Below are 20,934 nucleotides of genomic sequence, written 5' to 3'. Positions count from 1 at the left end.
TTTACGGTAGATACCGTAAATTACGGTAGAGCCCAGGAAACTTAGTATTTTATTTAATTTTCGATGTTGGAATTCGTTTATATGTTTTATATAAATGTCAAAACTAATGTTTTTAGTGGTTTTGACCCTAGGTATGGATGGGGTCCTCTAGGATGGTGATCAAGCACGTTGTCAAGAACCAAACACGCATTTTGAAGCTTCCGCACAAAACTTAACTATGTCTAGACTTTAATCATGTTGTAAATGATTGTAAAACATGTTTTGAATCCTTTAAACTAGTGTTAGTTGATTAGCAGGGGTATCTTAGAACGTATTGTGTACTAGCTTGGAGTTGTTTTGGGGCACTATCACAAATATGTATGGTCTTTAAACATGGAAAAATCTTTGTAAACTCTGATTTAGTATGAAGTACATATAATTATCATTTAAATCCCGTCCAGTACTAAGGGTCTTACAAGTTGGTAATCAGAGCTTAAGGTTGCTAACAAAAGTGTTTGGTTCAAGCTTGATCAAGCATCCGGTAAGAGTTAATTGTCCTAAATTGAATTATTAAGTATAAAAAGGGGAATAAGGAATAAATATGCATGGGAAGAGCGTGTTAATACACTCAAACCCAGAAAGTGCATTAAATAAGAGCGGTAAAAACAAGTTATGAACTTGAATAAACCGAAGCAAATAAACCATATGCTATAGATGAAATGTTAAAAACTTGATGTAAACATTTCAGTTAAAGATGAAGGATAAAAGTAATGATGATGCGGTGCCAAGAGTCACCGAGCAAATGAGAGAAGTGATTGATGAAGAGGCAGGAAAAGCAATCGAAAACAGTTTGTCGGGTTTCATTGACAAAATCCAAAACACGATATTATCAGTGGTGGAGGAAAGAATCAAGAAATTGGAGGATAATACCAATGTCGCAAAGGAGAAGTCGGGAGGACGAAAACCTTGTTCTTATAAAGAGTTCATGGCATGCAAACCGGCAATTTACAATGGGGAGGTTGACCCGATAATTTGCCAACGATGGCTAAGTGATATGGAGGGAGTATTCGAAAGGACCCATTGCGATACGGATGACTACGTAGCTTATGGCACGGGTCAGTTAAGGGGTCAGGCGAAAGATTGGTGGGATAATAAAAAGAAAGAGATCAGGGTTGAAGCAGCTAAGGCTATGACATGGGACGAGTTTAAAACGCCGTTTCTTAAACATCATAGTCCCAAGGCAGTCATAAACAAAATCAAGGAAGAATTCATGCAGCTTCGACACAAGGGTGAATCTATTGATAAGATCACGGGAATATTCATGGATAAGATGAAGTTTTATGACGAATTGATAACGAATGAGGAGCAGAAAATATATTATTACTATAATATGTTGAGCGCCGAGTATAGGAAGTTTATGACTCCTACAAAGTATGAGACTCTCACCGAGATTACAAACGTTGCTCGGGAACGGGAGATAGAGTTGAAGAAACAGATTGAAAGAGGTGAAAGAAGGGCGCAGATAGTCAATCTAAGCCCAATGAAAAAGGCGCGCACAACAGAATCCTCAAAGAAACAAGAAGGGAAAAGCGGGTCATCAAACTGCAAGATATGCGGGAAAGGGCACAAAGGTGAGTGCCGGTTCAAGGACAAACCGTGTCCTATATGTGGGAAAACGGGGCACACGGCTGCATTGTGCCCAGGGAAGGTGTCGGTGTGTTACAAATGCTCACAAGAAATCTGAGTGCCCGGAGTTGGTCGGAAAGAAAGATGACAAGAGTACGCATGCAGAAGCACCAAAAGCAAAAGCAAGATCCTTCCAGTTAACAGCAGTGGAAGCAAAAATGGAGCCCGATGTGGTCTCAGGTATATTTGCCATAAATTCAATTCCCGCACATGTGTTATTTGGTACGGGTGCGAATAAATCCTTTGTTTCACATGGATTTATTCGACATCCTTCTTTTGTACTAACAAAATTGCCTATGCCATTAGAAGTAGAGATAGGTGATAACAAAAGTTTCCTTGTGTGTGATGTATGTCGAGATTGTAAGATAAGCATTGACGATGAAGAATATTCAATAGACTTGATTCCTATGTCGATGGGAGAATTCCAAGTAGTAGTCGGGATGGATTGGCTATCCTGACACCATGCGAAAGTCGTATGTTTCCGCAAGGAGATAAAACTAACATCTCCAAGTGGAAAATCTGTTACCATATACGGCGAAAAAGGGGGTAATCCCGTTATGTGTTCAATGCTAAAAGCTCGCAAGCTCATGAGGCACGGTTGTAGGGCATTCATGATATACGCGAACGAACCAGACGAGAGATCACTAGAGATTGAAGATGTACCGGTGGTACGCGAATATGCCGACGTATTCCCGGAAGACCTACCGGGAATACCGCTAGAACGGGAGGTAGGGTTCGGGATCGAATTGATTCCGGGCGCGAAACCTGTGGCCAAGGCACCGTATCGGCTCGCGCCATCAGAATTACAAGAATTGATGTCTCAAATTCAAGATCTGCTAGATAAAGGCTTTATTCGGCCAAGTGTGTCTCCATGGGGTGCACCGTTATTATTTGTGAAAAAGAAGGATGGGAGCATGCGTATGTGTATCGATTACCGGGAGTTAAACAAACTCACGGTGAAGAATCGATATCCACTTCCAAGAATCGACGACCTATTTGACCAATTGCAAGGCGCAAGTTGGTTTTCCAAGATTGACCTTAGATCGGGGTATCATCAGTTAAAGGTCAAGGAGGAGGACGTACCGAAAATGGCCTTCCGTACACGGTACGGGCATTACGAGTTCCTCGTGATGTCCTTCGGATTAACTAATGCGCCTGCGGCTTTCATGGACCTCATGAACCGGGTTTACAAGCGGATGCTAGACAAATCAGTGATAGTGTTCATTGACGACATCTTGATATATTCGAAGAGTGAAGCAGAGCACTTGAGTCATTTACGTGAAATTTTGGAAACGCTCAGGAGAGAGAAACTGTATGCAAAATTCTCGAAATGTGCCTTCTGGTTACGAGAGGTGCAATTCCTCGGGCACATCATTAGTGCAAACAGGGTGTTAGTAGACCCGTCAAAGATAGAAGCCGTGGCGAGATGGGATCCACCGAAGAATCCTTCGGAGATCAGAAGCTTTTTGGGGCTTGTGGGTTATTATCGGAGATTCATACAGGATTTCTCCAAAATTGCTATGCCATTAACCAAATTAACCCGTAAGGACGAAAAGTTTATCTGGGGTGATGATCAAGAAAGGGCGTTCCAAACGCTTAAGGAAAAACTGACCCATGCACCGGTATTGTCATTACCGGATGGAACAGACGACATGGTAGTTTACTCAGATGCATCACATTCGGGGCTTGGCTGCGTTTTGATGCAACGAGGCAAGGTTATAGCCTATGCCTCAAGGCAGCTAAAGACTCATGAGAAGAGATATCCTACCCATGACCTCGAGTTGGCGGCGGTGGTGTTCGCCTTGAAAATATGGAGGCATTATTTGTATGGGGTGAAATGCACTATCTTTACCGACCATAAAAGCTTGAAGTATTTCTTCGATCAGAAAGAATTAAATATGAGGCAGAGGCGGTGGTTAGAAACCGTCAAAGACTTTGATTGTGAAATACATTACCACCCCGGGAAGGCTAATGTAGTGGCAGACGCGTTGAGCCGAAAGACAGATTATACGCCTATCCGAGTGCGATCGATGCAACTAATTGTAACATCAGGTTTGCTTGACCAAATCCGGAATTCTCAAACTGAAGCAATAAAGGAAGAAAATGTAAAAAGGGAAAGAATAATTGGGCAGTTAAAAGACTTGGTGGACGGTAACCAAGGATTGAAAACTCGATTTGGGAGGATTTGGGTTCCAAACTCATGTGGAGCCAAGGCGCTTCTACTTGACGAGGCCCATAAATCCCATTATTCGATCCATCCGGGGGCAACTAAGATGTATAATGATTTAAAACAGAATTATTGGTGGCCCGGAATGAAAAGAGATATTGTGAAGTATGTGGAAAAGTGTCTGACTTGTTTGCAAGTCAAAGCAGAGCATCAGAAGCCATATGGTAAGTTGCAACCATTGGACATTCCAGTTTGGAAATGGGAACAGATTACAATGGACTTGCTGACCAAACTGCCCAAAACCAGCCGTGGTTTTGATGCTATATGGGTAGTTGTGGATAGATCGACTAAAAGTGCTCACTTCATCCCGATTCGTGAGACTTATACATCCGAAAAGATGTCAGAAGTATATACCAATGAAATCGTGGCATGCCACGGAGTACCGATATCCATTGTGTCCGACAGAGATACTCGGTTTACTTCGGACTTTTGGCGCGAATTCCAAGAACAAATGGGAACTAAGCTGTTCATTAGCACTGCTTACCATCCTCAAACGGACGGGCAAAGTAAAAGAACAATACAAACGTTAGAAGATATGTTGCGTGCTTGTATTATCGACTTCGGGGGTAGTTGGGATGTCCATCTACCCTTAGTCGAATTTTCATATAACAACAGCTATCACGCGAGCATTAGAATGGCCCCGTATGAAATGTTATATGGAAGAAAGTGCCAAACCCCGGTATGTTGGGGAGAAGTGGGTCCACGAGGACTAGCACCTACTGATATAATCCGGGCTACGAATGAGAAGATAGACTTGGTCCGAACACACCTAAAGGCGGCACAGGATCGACAAAAGTCGTATGCGGATAAACGAAGGAGGCTGATTGAATTCCAAGTGGGCGATAAGGTGATGCTGAAAGTATCACCGTGGAAAGGAATAATACGGTTCAGAAAAATAGGAAAGTTGAGCCCGAGATTTATTGGGCCTTTTAGAATCACCGAACGGGTTGGTAAAGTAGCATATCGTATCGAACTACCCGAGGAGTTGAGTGGGATTCATAGTACATTCCACGTGTCACATCTCCGAAAATGTTTAGCAGATGAAACTGCTCGTATCCGTTACGATGATATCGAGGTAGATAACAGCCTCAACTATGCGGTAAGGCCAATTGCGATTTTAGATCATAAAGAGAAGAGTTTGAGGAACAAAGTAATTAAACAAGTAAAGGATAAATGGGAACACAGGAAGGGTGCGGATACCACATGGGAATCTGAAGAGGAAATGCAACGGCTCTACCCTATATTATTTGGTACATAATTCGGTTTCGGGGACGAAACCCTTTTTAAGGGTGGTGGACTCGTAACGTCCCGAAAATATAAAACTTTATATTAGAATTATAAAGGGTATAATAAACAAGAAAAAGCTAACTAGGATAAATAACCCAGTTAGTTAGGAGTCTTGTAGTAACACACGAAAGAGTTAAAAAGCCAAAAATATAAACTAAATAAGAGTGGAGGGGCTTAGGTTGTCAAAATTGAAACTTATGTTACTAATATTTGATAAAAACAAGCCAAACACCCCATTAGAGGGGGTCTGGTCGATCAAGAACAGGAGAGGGCGACACCCTCACTCCCCAAACCCTAACTTCTACTAAACTCTCAAATTGAAGGCCCAAATCACGTTGAAATCAAAATCTGAATATAGAATCGTGATCACCTCGTCAAGGAGATCATAAGTTATGTCGAATTAGGTTATTTTGGTTCAACCTAAATTCTTGCATGTGATTGAAATCGAGTGTGGAGCTTAATTATGTGTTGTAAACAGGAAATTGGAAGTAATATAAGGTTTAGGGACAAACCCTAGATGATTTCTTGTCATAATCTTGCATGATGATTGTAAGAATCAAAATAACCATAGTGGGTGGTTAATAAGTTAGTAGAATTTGATAAACACTAGGATGAAGACTCTTGTTCTAGTGTAAACTGAAATTGTGAGATAATCTTCGAAATTATTAATGTTAAAAAAAAACATGTGTATATCGTCTAATTGAAGTTAATTTGGGTGGTAATTTCAAGTCATGAACTTGGTTTAGATCATGTAGAAATCTGACCCGCTAGGTGTTTGATAAAATGCCTAAATGAGGGTTAAAATGTTAAAAATTGGGTGAAAACGCAAATTTGACAATGTTAAGAAATAATGCGTTAAAGCTTATGAAAGAGTTCTAAACTTGTTATGAATTGAACTCCTTAGGCAAGGAATCCGGAACGTCAAGCGGACACACCGGAGGGGATACGCGTGGAAAGGGAGTACTTTGAAGGTACGTAACTTTAGTCTCGTTAAATTATGCGTAAATGTTTGGGTCTAGTGTATAAACAAAGTTATAGTGTAATATATGCGTTTGATGCGTCCTTGAAGTGGCAAAGTCCATTCGACCATCAAACGGATCAAAGTAAGGATTTGGACTCGGGTTTGACTTGTTAATAAAGTGATGGTTTTCACTAGATAGTCAAACGGGTCGAATTCATGCTTTAGAAAGAATTCTGAAAATAGCGACTTGAAAGTCCCGTAAGTTGTTAAGTGTTGGATTGCATTTCTCTTACAAACCTAGCGTGGTGCACTAAGTTGTAAATCCGGGATAATGGATCAACAACAAGTTATAAGTTGTAAATGCCGCATGAAACGGAACGTTTGAATTTCCAAGGAAACGAGCTTTTAAATTCTAAGGAAACACCAAGTCACGAATGGCGAGAACACACTAAGGGGTACAAGCCCGGGAATTTGGGTAATTACATTTTAAAAAGGGGTTTTAGTATAAGAAATTGGAACTATACACTTATAGTTAGAATGGGTCGAATAAATGATAGTATAGAAACTTTTAGCCGTATGATCAGTGAGTCAAATGTTGGTATGATAGTCGAAATGAACATGTCCATAATGAAATTACAGACATACAGGAAAGAAATAGCCTAAAACAGCATGCGGACTAGGGCGAAATCAACAAAATAGTTAAATGGCAAAGTTACAGAGTCCACCGTAAATTACGGTCTCCACCGTAATTTACGGTGGAAAATAAAAGCTTTACGGTGAACCTCTACTGAGTTACGGTAGACCAAGACTCTTCAGCAGGAAACTTAGTATTTTATTTAATTTTCGATGTTGGAATTCGTTTATATGTTTTATATAAATGTCAAAACTAATGTTTTTAGTGGTTTTGACCCTAGGTATGGATGGGGTCCTCCAGGATGGTGATCAAGCACGTTGTCAAGAACCAAACATGCATTTTGAAGCTTCCGCACAAAACTTAACTATGTCTAGACTTTAATCATGTTGTAAATGATTGTAAAACATGTTTTGAATCCTTTAAACTAGTGTTAGTTGATTAGCAGGGGTATCTTAGAACGTATTGTGTACTAGCTTGGAGTTGTTTTGGGGCACTATCACAAATATGTATGGTCTTTAAACATGGAAAAATTTTTGTAAACTCTGATTTAGTATGAAGTACATATAATTATCATTTAAATCCCGTCCAGTACTAAGGGTCTTACATTGACTGATCAGATCATTCTTTGTTGTTTGTGAACAGTGATCGCCAGATGACATTGAAGGGGCCGGAACATTGACCATTTGGGTAAGATTTTGTTTTTTGCTAGTTATTTATCTTCCATATCATTTTAGTTTACCCCATGCTAATAATCATATGACATAAATAAGGGAAACTAGCAAAATGTTATATTTAACATCCCTGAACTTTAACCAGTTTTTTTCTTTTCCTTTTCTTAAGTCGATTTACGCTTCAATACCCCTTCTTCCGGACCCTTTTAAGCGTAACTGTTGAGATGAAAGCATAACTGTTGAGATGGTGATCTGTCAAAGTTTTTTAGCATGTGTACATAGAGATAACAAGAGCAACTTAGGCCATATAAAAGAGGTGAGAACGCACACATTATTCCATATAAGTTCTAATGATATTTTTAACTATGGCTTTTAAAAATTGGTCCATATATTATTTGCGTATATGCCAACTACAATCTCATGTACTTAAATGCGTATTACATAACTTAGGATTACTCACTTTTAAAGTGCTTACTAAACTTTTATTTTCTCCATATATCCAAATTATCACTGTTATGAAAAACAGAATACGGTAACTATATGCTCTATTGTTGCTACTGTTCAGTTGGCAAAACCAGGTTTGTGGTCTGATGGAGTGTTGAACTAGAAGTGATCTGTCTGTCTTGGCACTGGACGAGGGAGGCGAGGCTGCTAAATGGTTCACTGACTTTCAATTATAGATGTAGCTTGGTTTGTAGAGAGAACTTGATGTTCACTTGGTCTCATAAACACCTTGATATTCACTTGGTCTCCATAACGTGTTTAGTGTATAAATTCAAAGGAATCTTCGAAATATCATCGTATCACTGGTTTTATTCAGGTGAAACTAAATAAGAAATACGAAATTTGTTGCAATTTTTTAATCATCTTTGTTATTTTGTATCTAACAAGGCTTATAGAATGCTTCGGTTTAGCGCGCTGAACCCGCGGCGCAACGCGCGCGGGCTTTAATACTAGTTAAAACAATAAAACAATATCATAAGTGGCTATGTGCTATACGTAATTACATATAGCCGTATGGTGTGATTTTCTCATAATATTTAACTAGCTTACAACCCCGTGTATTACACGGGTTAAGTGACGAAAAAATGTAAACTATAAACTTGTATATAATCCTTATTAATGAAATGACTTATTTAGATAAAATAGTTAAACAAAAGAACAGTTATATTTTCGCTATTCAAAATAATTTTCTAAGTTTTAACTTCTCTTTTGAGATACTACAATCCATTTTATTTTATGTCTTAAAAAGAAGTAACACTAAAAAATAAAAAATAATAATAATCATAAAATTGTAAGTATTTTTAAAAATAATTATAAGTTATTAGGTTATGGTAAATGAATTGTAATTAAATTCTACTATGTATATTACTGATATAAAAAATTCTTTGATATAAATACTATTTTTAAATATATGGATCATGAGACAATATATGAATATCATCATTGTATAAAAATATTACATTTAAAAAATCATACTAAAAATAAAGTACACGTTTTAAATTTGAGCGTCTACAATAACTTTTTAATTAGTAGTCGACATTTAAATATTCAAATTAAAATTTTTATAATATTATATAATGTCTTTATTTAGCATGATGATAATGTTTTTAGTTACGTAATATGATTGAAACTAAGTTTAATATTTAAAACTCAATGTTATTAGGAAGTTGAACCATTTTTTAAGATGAAAACATATTGATATTAACATAAATTTAAAATTGGAATAAAATATTGAACACGTGTATTATACGGTTTAAGTAAATATAATGTTATATACTTAATAACAAAAAAATAAATATATGTCTTTTAAAAACCATTTAGTGTTCGCTTTAAAGATAATTTGGTACTTTATTTAGTTAACCCGCTTGTAATTTTAGTCTTCTAAGTTATATACTATAAGTACTTGTACATGTGATTTGACACTTTATTACATTTCTACAAGTTGTGAAAACTTAGAGAACTCGGTCTTACAAAAAGTTTTTTGAATTTTTTACAGGGGGTGTGAATGAGCGGTTAGAGACTCAGACCGTTAAATTTTTTGATTTTAGATTCAAGTGGTTAAAACCACTAAAACATAGGGACTCAAAAAGTAATTTACTATTAATTAAATTTGAAATTATACGTTTGATCTCTAACTATATTAAATAATATTATACTTATTATATTATTTGATACATTTATATTTGTTATAGATAATTATTAATTAAATTTGAATTTATACGTTTATCTCTAACTATATTAATTAATATTATATTATATTTTGTGTATAAAAATTAATATGTAATATTATTATTAAAAGGGATGAGGCACCAAAGAGTGACACGTGTACAAAAAGATTTTTGTTTATTAGTATAGGAAGATTCAGCTACGTTAATTAACCATGTGTTGTTTGGGATTTTTAATTGGGCCGGGGTATTTGAGTTTTTTTTTTTTTTTTTTTTTGTTAATAGGAATCCTGCCCATTTATCAACCCAAATAAGATTTGCATGGTTTCGGGTTTCTTCCGGTCAGGTTAATCGATATTTGGGTTTCTTAGTACAAGATGCAATCCATACTTTACAATTTAACTTAGGGGCCGTTTGTTTACCTCTTAATGAGGCTCTTAATGGTTTAGACATTTTACTGGTAAAGCTCTTAATGGTTTAGACAACACTTAATGCGATCTGTGAGACACTTGAATGCATTAACCGACAACACACCCGAGGGATCAAGCTCCAACACCCCCTCTCCTCTACACCTTGGACTGAGGTGGATACGAGACACGATTATTTAGTGCTTAAAGCTGCTGCAGACAAGAGAGGCCGGCCAAGACCACTCTCAGCAACGAACAAACAAACAAGCTTGTTTCCTTTATGTTTCAACCCACTATCTTCATTAGAGAAGCATAACCATTGATATTGTTTCAATACAAAAGGCAACAAAAGAAGCAACATGCTTGCTATCTCTATCAACATTTTGACCCAATACACACTCCAACAGATGTGTAAGACAAGTTGGGCACCCATAACACAACATAATCCATAATATCGTTGTCACAAAAATTGAAAAAAACTAGAAAGAAATTAAAATGAAAATGAAGCTTTGAACATAGCAATAGGGATGAGCATTTGGTACCGGGTACCGGTACCAAACCGTACTGGGTATATTCGGTACATGTTCCGGTTCTCATTTTCCTCATTTTTCGGTACCAGTACCGGTACGGTACCAGTGTTTACGGGTAAAACACCGGTAAGTACCGGTACCAAACCGGTGTATTCACCAGAAGTGTGTGTTTGTTTTGAAGCTATTACAGAGTTCTCCACGCCCCTGTGCTTAATGTAGAAACCTCAACTTGCACGCAACATTTCTAGGTTTTGGGATATGGATAGCAGTAGTAGTTGAGGTTTTTACATTAAGCACGGTGGTGTAAAGAACTGTCGATGAGAGACTTCCCCTTCTCTTTGCCTACCGCTGTTGGAGATGGACTATTTGCTTCAGATCTAATTAATGACAGACAGATCATATAACAACTCAACTGCTTATGGTATGAAGTAGATTTTGGCTACAATAGGTTCCAGTCAAAACGGGTCAATTTAGAAATAAAAATATGGAATAACCATAATTATCAAAAATAAAATCAGGAATAGTTATATAATCTATCAAACTTCTGAAAATTGCTATAAACATCGATAAACATCAGAACTTAAGAAGATCAAAACAAAAATTCCAGCAGCAGCAAAATGATACGATCAAGTCAAACAAGATCCACAAGGAGCATTTGAAGAAATCATCAACACCACGGTCAACAACATCAGAAAGATAAATTCATACTCAACATCATCAAAAACCTCAAAACAACAGGCATCTAAAATCGACTGAACAGTAGCTTAGGAAAATCTGACAGCAGCCTCGAAAATTGTAACCCAAAACATTATGGAATTAACACTTAAATATCCAAACCATATGTGGTATAGAAAAACTATACTGGAGTTAAAACAATGAGTAACATCACATATTAGTTCCATTTGTTGTGTAACACTAATAAACATCATGAACAAAAAGATTGACTTTAAATGGAATTTTTACTCTCTCATTGACCGTTGTAATACATTTTTAAACGCTTATGTGCCCTAAACTTGCTACAAGCATACAAATAAATACAAGTTGTGTGAATTATATGCATTAAACGGATTGTGTTCTAACTCCACTAAAGGCCCTTATGCAAACATCACAACTAACAACACATGAACGTATATTTGTTAGGCCATTAAAAATATCAGATTCCACACAAATAATAGAAACGTATATTTGTTAGGGAAATGTGTAATTAACCACAAACAAAACAACATCCTTACAAGTTAAAAGCAAAATATCCTTACAAGTTCTTACTGTCCATTTTCAAATGTCATAAGTTGTAAGATCCGGATGATCAAGCAGAAGTAGTGTCTCCTTGTAAGAATACGAAGAAAATGAGCACATTCCACTAATCCCAAGACAACTTCCCATGTAGCAAGACAAAAAAAATGAACACATTCCACTAATCCCAAGATGAGTGATGTGTTTTGAGCAAGGTTCATAAACAACAAGCGATGAATCGTCTTCATATGGATCACAAGAAGAGTCTAAAATTTCAATTATAGGTTCACCACTCTTCCTAAATTCCAATACTCCTAGAACTACTACACCTGGTATACAAATAGTGAACATCTTTGTAAACAATTTTGGAACGTCATCCTCCATCATCCATACATGGAAAACGTCTTCATTGCACAGGTAACCTTGAATCAGAACAAGAGACTCCCTAAGTTTCGACATGGACAGATGAAGACGTTCGAGGTGTGCTAAAGCATCTGGGAGGTTTATTTCTGTAAATTCTTCACTTGTCAAATCAAATGAAATAATCAAATTAACAGACCAACGTTCACCATCCATAGTAATCCTATCAGTTGCAAGCCAACAAAAATCTCCATCTACAACTACACCTAACAGAGAACAGTCGAAGTTTAATGATTTACGAGGCAGATTGGTGCTATAAGGACGTCTCCAAGCCCCTATGCTTAAGGTAAAAACATCAATTTGCCAAGGGATGCTACTTGTACTGTCCATAGGCGTAATCTTGACAATCTTAGGGTCATTGGTTTCACCACAAACCCCAAAACCTAGAACAGCTCCATATCGATAATAATCTCCTACATTAGGCACATTAACAGCAACAGCTCTTCTAATTGAAATATTCCAAACAACAGCGGTCTCGCCATAACCAGAATACAAACACAACAAGCCATGAGAGCTGCCGATTATTCTAGAATGTTTAAGCATGTCAACAGGTACGGGAACAGTCAAAGGCACTTTATGTCGGGGAAAAGCATCATCATCAACAACTGAAACGTATTTTCGGTCAAAATCATCATGATAACTTACAAGTAGATGTTGCTGTTGGCCGCTATAATGTGCAATAAAATCGGAGCTGTCGATGAGAGACTTCCATGCTTTAGAGACCGAGCGACATTGAATTAACGATTTCACAGGAAGCTTTTTCAGGATTTCCACTTGAATTTCGATCGGTAAGTAGTCTGACATTTTGCCTAGGGTTTTTTACTAGGAGTGAAAGGATACGGGGAGAGAGAGGTATGATGATTGGTTTTGTCATCGAACGTGCCAGTAGGGCTGTTTATTTTTATCCAAAACCCGAAACCCGACCCGAATTCAAAGCCACCCGAACCCGAATTAGCGAATACCCGAAAAACCCGAACCCGAGAAACCCGAACCCAACCAACCCGAACTTTAAATGGTTCGGTTATCGGGTCATTTTTTCCAGGCCAAAAACCCGAACAACCCGACCCGAAAAACCCGAAACACGAAACCCGAAAAAAAACCCGAACATTTATTGTTTTTCTTCTTATAAAAATGTTTAGATTTTGAGTATTTAATAGATGGAAAACTAAGTTTTAGGTTTTTTAAATATTATAATAGCATATTGTCAATTAATCTTTGAACTTTGATTATATTTATAAAGTAACAATATGAATTTTGATAATATTTTATAAAAAAAAAAACATTTATTTTCATTTTACATCTAAACGGAAAACCGAATAACCCGACCCGAACTAACCCGAACCCGAATAACCCAAACCCGACTAACCCGAACTTTAAATGGATTGGTTATCGGGTCAATTTTTCCCAGAGAAAAACCCGAACAACCCGACCCGAAAAACCCGAAACCCGAAGAAAAAACCCAATGAACACCCCTACGTGCCAGTGTAATAAGCAGTTTGGGCCGTCTAATTGATCCAGTAATGATATTTTGGTCCAGTTTAATTTAACTAGTCTAACAAATGTGGGCCGGTCATAAAACTAAAATTTTTATTACTTGTTAGTCAATTTTGGGCAAAAGGATGAGTCTAGGTTTTATATCTCTTATAAATAAAGGTAGAGGTGGAGAGGAATTATTTATTGTGGAGTGGTGCAAATGGATCTCGGTAAAATGTAATGTGATGATTTGGCGGGCTGAAATGGAGAGGTTACCGACTCTTCACGCGTTCAATAAGAGAAACTTTAGTGTAAGTGATTCGTCGTGTCTGCTGTGTGCTTGTGGAGAACAAACAGGGAACATCTTTTCTCATCTTGTGTGATCGCCTTGGTGGTTTGGAACCAAATTGTAACACACGATATTTGAAAAGACTCGATATCGTTATTTTATTACGGAAAAACAGGTCCCAATTTTTTTTAATCTTTATCAACATCATGTACTCGGTTCCACGTCAAATCATTAACAAGATACACAAATGTAACTTTAAGAATTAGTTTGAAATCCATGAATTAACTCAAAAAAATTCCTGACATATATTCAAAGTGTAATTCGACTTCGAGATGTGTCTTTGTTCTTCGTCCCGAGCACTTGATCTTCATTCATCATCTTGTGCGTAGTGTCACGGAGTAAATTCCCAACTCTCGTGCGGCACTTAGAATTCGTCTAAGTTAAGCCTTTTGATCGTCTTTGGATATGTATGGCAGCGGAAGACTTGATTTTGTGTGAACACAAGTAATGTTTGTAGTGCAATACTACAACAAAGATGAGTTTTTATTACTAGAGCAAAGTTTACAAGTAGGTTTCTTACAAGGAAGTTGGGTGATTACAAATGAGAGCATACATGCCTATTTATACTACTTGGACATGATCTAGATAGTTCCATGTCTAGATCATTCCTTTACAAATATCTACCCTTAACATCTAGATGTTTCTTACATAAATATCTTTGATATTTAGAGCTGATTTTTATAGGTTTTTCTAGAGAGTTCCATGGCCTAGAATGGCCTAGATGATCCTTGTATCTTCCTTAGATGTTTCAGCATTTTTCTAGCCCATTTCTAGTCCCTTCAAGGTTGATCTGGAATGTTCCAGGGCTGCATGTTTTGTCCAGAATTCTGTAGCACTTGCCGGAGTGTTCCAACGGCCCCCTAATGTGTCTTGAATGGCCTGGAAGGTACCGGAATCGCGATGAAAAGATCTGGTTTTTAAGCGGGACGTGACATTCTCCCCCACCTAAATTCGCAACGCCCTCGTTGCGATTCTTGGATACCCTCGGCTTCTTTTTTGTAAGTTGTAAAGCGGATACGGTCTCTCCTTTTCGCACCGGTTTGGTCTCTAGATCGGCAGTGTATACATGTTTCTTTTTGACCAGGTACATGGTGTTTGTAAACGGTACTATGACGGCTTTGGTTTGACGGAAGAAATCCATCCCAAGGATGATGCCGTAGTCGTCTAGGGGTACTACTGTGAAGTCTAGCCTTCCTGACCACGTACCGATACTCGTCTTGGCATTCCATGAGTGCCCCTGTATTGGCTCGGGATCTCCATTGGCTCCTTTGATCCATCCTTTTCGAAATGTGATCGGTAGACCAAGTCTCGTAGCCTCTTCTGGGGTGATGAAGTTGTTGCTTGCCCCTGTATCAACGAGTGCTTTCCGGGTTGACCATTTATTTCGATATGCGCGAATCGAAGTCCTTTGGGCTCCTTATTTGTATTGTCGTCTGTTCTCGTTAGCGGGCAGGCTTTGGTTTGCTCACATTCTGCCATCCTTAATCGTTTTCCATCATATGCAGTTAAGGCATTGAGGACTTGTAATTGTATTGATCCCAAGTGAGCCTCCTCGGTTTCAGCAGGTTCTTCGTTAGCCTTTTCCATTGCGTTAAGGCTATTCTTCTTTGGGCAAAAACGTGGGTTATGTGGCCCATCGCATATCAGACAACCCTTATAGGGTTCGTTGGCCAGTTGGAGTGGTTTCCGGGTATCTTCTTTCCGGAATTGGTTGATGGGTTTGGCTCCCCCACCTTTTGCATTGTTCGTTTCCACTTGCGTGGACTTTGATCGTGTTTCAGTACGATCATGTAAGGATTCGGCAGCAATGATGGCTGATGATAAGTCTTGAACATTACGACGTTCAACTTCGTTCTTGGCCCAATATTGTAAGCCATCAATGAAGTACGCCAAGGCGTCCTTGGGCGAAATATCCGGAATCTCAAGCATAAGTGTTGTAAATTCATTGACATAGTCCTTGATAGTACCCCGGTGCTTGAGATTACGAAGTCGAATCCTCGCTTCGTACTCCGCATTTTCCGGATAAAATTGCTTTCTGATTTCTTTAGTGAAATCAGCCCAAGTAGTGATGATACACGTACCTTGTTCAATTTCCTTTTGTTTGCGTCTCCACCACAATGCAGCCGTTTCTTTTAAGTAGAGTACCGCCGTCTTGATCTTCTTGTCATCGTCCACAACATCTATGCCATCAAAGTATTGTCCGATTTCCCAAAGAAAGTCGTCTACAGCCCGTGCTTCTCGTTTACCAACGAATGGCGTGGGTTGAGGGACTTTAATCTTTGAGGAAGTAATGTTCACGGTGTCTCCCCCGCTTGCTACAGCCCGTTTGAGTAGACTGACTTCAGCTTGGAGGTCTCTGATGCCTTCTTGACATCCCGTGAGTTCTCTTTCTACGTTACTTCTGATCTGACCCAGCTCCTTCGTGATTAGTTCTTTCATCTCGTTTCGTAGTATAGCCATGGCGTCTCTGACAGCATCTTGCATTTCAACGAACTCAGCACTCAAAGGCTATAATTGCTGTAGTGATTCGTTGACATGTTCTTTGTAGGTGTCGAATTCAGCCCTGAAGCCTTCGACATTAGTGTTGAATTCAGCAATCGACGTTTCAACATCTTCAATGCGTTTGTCCAGACTTGCAACCAAGTTTTTGGACATTTCTCGGGTCTTCTTTCCACCTTTTCGAGTGTCGTCACGTCCACGCGTTTCGTCTCCTGCACCCGTTGTATGTTGCATCTTTTCTATTTCAGCCATCTCCAATGGATCGAACAGTGCTCTGATACCACTTGTCACGGAGTAAATTCCCAACTCTCGTGCGGCACTTAGAATTCGTCTAAGTTAAGCCTTTTGATCGTCTTTGGATATGTATGGCAGCGGAAGACTTGATTTTGTGTGAACACAAGTAATGTTTGTAGTGCAATACTACAACAAAGATGAGTTTTTATTACTAGAGCAAAGTTTACAAGTAGGTTTCTTACAAGGAAGTTGGGTGATTACAAATGAGAGCATACATGCCTATTTATACTACTTGGACATGATCTAGATAGTTCCATATCTAGATCATTCCTTTACAAATATCTACCCTTAACATCTAGATGTTTCTTACATAAATATCTTTGATATTTAGAGCTGATTTTTATAGGTTTTTCTAGAGAGTTCCATGGCCTAGAATGGCCTAGATGATCCTTGTATCTTCCTTAGATGTTTCAGCATTTTTCTAGCCCATTTCTAGTCCCTTCAAGGTTGATCTGGAATGTTCCAGGGCTGCATGTTTTGTCCAGAATTCTGTAGCACTTGCCGGAGTGTTCCAACGGCCCCCTAATGTGTCTTGAATGGCCTGGAAGGTACCGGAATCGCGATGAAAAGATCTGGTTTTTAAGCGGGACGTGACAGTAGGCTTACCTAAGGCATAAGAACACTTAAGGTTAGTAGGATTGTGACATTACATAACTATATTAATACAAACCTCGTAACAAATAAAGATGTAGATGAACCAAGTGTAAGCCTTGTCTATGAGGCATTGCACACCCCAAGAATTAGTTAAAACAAGAAGAAATCATGCAAGAATGAATAACCGCTTGCAAATACGAATTAAAATCATTGCATAAAAGTAGTTTAAGAAGTGGTTGTAACTCTACTCTCTCAAGCGCAACCTTACTCTCAACCAGTGACGGGTCTAAGAACTTTTTTTACTGGGTTCCTTTTGGTGGATTCTTACTAATTCTCACTATTTTTTTTCCAAATCATACGAGGTTCTCACTAATTTTTCCCATTTTTTCTAAACCAAATGGGTTCCTGGGAACCCACAAAAGTGGTCTAGATCCGCCCCTGCTCTCAACAGAAAATTCATTTTCAGCGTGTCAGTAGTGTATTGCAGGGGAAAAACTTGAGATCTGGTAACAGCCAGCATACTCAATGGAAAGTGGAACTTGTAAACAAAGTAAATAAAATGTGCAAATTGATTGAGTTATGGAGCTTGAATTAATCTAAAAGTCTGCTGTACTTCTTCCTTGTGCGAGTGGGCTTCATGCGACGAATTAGGTCATCTTAAGAAATTGTCCTTTTGGTCCGGGTTAGAATAGGTTTTGACATAAATGGCTACGAGCCATTGCATCAGCGACAATGGAACGTTCCTTGTCTAAAATGCAAAACCCAGATCCATGTCTTTTTAATTCAACTTGTCCTTTTTAGCTATTTGGCTCCATTCATCAACTGATATTTCTTCAACTTATGGTTCATCTTTCTTCTGATATAACTTCTACTTCCTCGTTTGATGCAGAATCTTAAACTTCTGTTATAAGAATCTATTACAATGATGTTGGTAGAAACCGTCTTCTCATCTTGACCCATTCCGACCCGTTTTACTTTTTCCAATTTTTCAGTTTAGCCTGCTTTGACCCACTAAAACTCGTATCTAATGGAAATCAACCCATCACTTTAGTATTAATGCCCAAAAGTTAGCCTCTGTGTCCGTTTTGCCAACTCTATAGAGCATACATTACACAGTTCACGAGATACTGAAAGGAAGACAAAAAATGAAAATTTATATTGTTGAACTCATTATACTATGTCTACCACTAACATTTTTCCAACATCGTTAACTGCATGATTGTATCAAACAGAAACCCAACAAACATCACATTGACATATAAGCCAAATTAAAGTCTCCATATGTTTTGACCACACCATTGAATGACCATTTTGGTATGTTTTAAGTCTCCTTCATGTTTCAAACCACTATCTTCATTGAAGAAGCCTAACCATTGATATTGTTTCAATACGAAAAGGCAATACAAAAAACACTATACACTAGGGATGAGCTCGATAGCGACCGGTACTGGAACCAAAAGTACCGGTACCGAAAATCCCCAAAAGTAGGTATCTGTACCGGTACCGAATATACCCGGTACGGTACGGTACGATACCGGTATTTGAGGGTAAAAATCGGTTAATACCGGTACCGTACCGAACCGGTACCAAAAATGTCAAAAGTCGGTACCGAATCGATACCGAAAATGTACCTAGTTCGGTAAATTCGGTACCGGGTACCATTTGCTGATCCCTACTGTACACCAGATGAAAAATGAAAGAGCATTCACGTCCAAATAATCAAATTGTGTGTGTGGTAGTTTTAAAATATAAAAAGTATAAAAAGTGATTGTGAGTGAAGGAGAGAGAAAATGTTACTGTTCATCTGTATATTTGGAGGGATACTGTTCACCCCCTATAATTTTTTAATATATTTTGAAAGTGGTTGTGAGTGAAGGAGAGAGAAAATGTAATGATAAAGGTATAAAAAATATTATTTAATTGAAAAGGAGAGAGAAAATGTAGTGCTTTTAGTGTAATTTAGGGTGAAAATATGGTAAAGTGGATGTGAATGCTCTAACACTAGCTAGCCCACCCATAACCCAAAATGGAATCATATCATAATCCATAATATCATTGTCACAAAAAATTTAAAAAAAAAAAAAACTAGAAAGAAATCCTAATAAATTAAAATGAAAATGAAGCTTTGAACATAGCAATATCAGAAGTCAGCAAGAATAAGGGTACTCTCATCATCTACATTATACAAAGAAATCTAAAATTTGTCCTCAACACAAATGGATCACATTACTTGGAACAGCAGAAGAATACTGAATGCACAACATAATCACCAAAACATTACAACAATACGAAGTTTGTTTTTACGAGAAGTGTTTGTTTGTTTCGAAACTATTACAGAGTTCTCCACGCCCCTGTGCTTAATGTAGAAACCTCAACTTGCATGCAACCTTTCTAGGTTTTGGGACATGGAAAGCAGTAGTTGAGGTTTTTACATTAAGCACGGTGGTGTAAAGAACTGTCGATGAGAGACTTCCCCTTCTCTTTGCCTACCGCTGTTGGAGATGGACTATTTGCTTCAGATCTAATTAATGACAGACAGATCATATAACAACTCAAAAATATTGAATCCCTCCACATTCATTTTCACTCACTTATTTCATTACAAAAATAAAATAAAAAAATTGCTGAAATTTATACCACCACAGATCGATGCAGGCTCTACTTGTAAGGTATATAATATGATTCGGTTGACCGATTGAACAAAGTTATGTATCAATTGCTATTATTGATGATGATAGTTTCCCCCAACAGAAAGTTTACAAGACGATCGATCATCTATGGAATTTTTTGTTGAGAGAAAGTAGCATCATCATCACATACAACTGAAACTTCATTTTGTATAGGGTGCTACTTTCTACACCCCCCTATTTACTTTTTTCACCCCTCTCCTCTCACATACTTACAGGTGGGGCCTGCGTGGGACCGACAGTTTTCCTCTCACAAGGGGGGGTGTAATCAGGAAGGAGGGGGGGGTGTGTATAGAATGGGCCTTTTGTATAAAATCAACTGAATGAATCATCATTACACCTTACAGAGAAAGCCTTTTATGTGACATCTACATTTCGATGGTGGCGGCTGCTGCTTATGGTATGAAGTGAACTATCAACTTCTAGGGTTTCCTTTTTATAAAGGGGATCTAGATCTAGTCTACTGTCTGATGATAAGCAAAACGACGTCGTTAAGTGTAGGAAACTTTTGTTTGTCCTTGTATGGAAAGGAATCCAATGAAAAAAGCATTAGGGAGTTCGGGGCACCTTAGGGAAGCTTAATCGGGGACCAGTTTTGCCGAAATGGGGGGTGCCGCCAATAAGGCGGGGGGTGAAATCGGGGAAGAAGTTGGGGGTGGAGGCACCGAAGAGAGGGGGAGGAGAGAGAGAGGAGAGAGGGAGGCTTGGTCCAATCAATGCTTTTCTTTTTTCTTTTTTTTTTAATAAAAACCAATTCATCTAAGAGGGGAGTGCCGCCATCAATTTAGGATGTTAGGGGAGTTTAAGAGGGGAGTTGACGTGACACTCGAGGATT

The 20,934-nt window shown here is 38.2% G+C and overlaps 2 protein-coding genes across 2 annotated transcripts; one reads left to right on the top strand and one right to left on the bottom strand.

Moving 5' to 3' along the window:
• Window positions 1–781: 781 nt before the first annotated feature.
• Window positions 782–1,723, top strand: LOC110945088. The gene has a single exon (XM_022186723.1). The coding sequence runs from the start codon at window positions 782–784 to the stop codon at window positions 1,721–1,723; it is 942 nt and encodes a 313-aa protein (XP_022042415.1).
• Window positions 1,724–11,825: 10,102 nt separating this feature from the next.
• Window positions 11,826–13,007, bottom strand: LOC110945089 (F-box protein At5g18160). Its single transcript, XM_022186725.1, has one exon. It carries the CDS (start codon window positions 13,005–13,007, stop codon window positions 11,826–11,828), a length of 1,182 nt encoding a protein of 393 aa, XP_022042417.1.
• Between the last annotated feature and the right edge of the window lie 7,927 nt (window positions 13,008–20,934).

Source organism: Helianthus annuus, chromosome 6 (assembly GCF_002127325.2).
Source record: "Helianthus annuus cultivar XRQ/B chromosome 6, HanXRQr2.0-SUNRISE, whole genome shotgun sequence".
Lineage (NCBI taxonomy): Eukaryota > Viridiplantae > Streptophyta > Magnoliopsida > Asterales > Asteraceae > Helianthus > Helianthus annuus.
Note: the sequence above shows the minus strand (reverse complement) of the source record. Positions and strands in the feature narration are given on the sequence as shown.

Bases quoted from the DNA above. Each gene is read 5' to 3' on its own strand.
- LOC110945088 (XM_022186723.1), top strand. From the start codon at position 782: ATGAGAGAAGTGATTGATGAAGAGGCAGGAAAAGCAATCGAAAACAGT.
- LOC110945089 (XM_022186725.1), bottom strand. From the start codon at position 13,007: ATGTCAGACTACTTACCGATCGAAATTCAAGTGGAAATCCTGAAAAAG.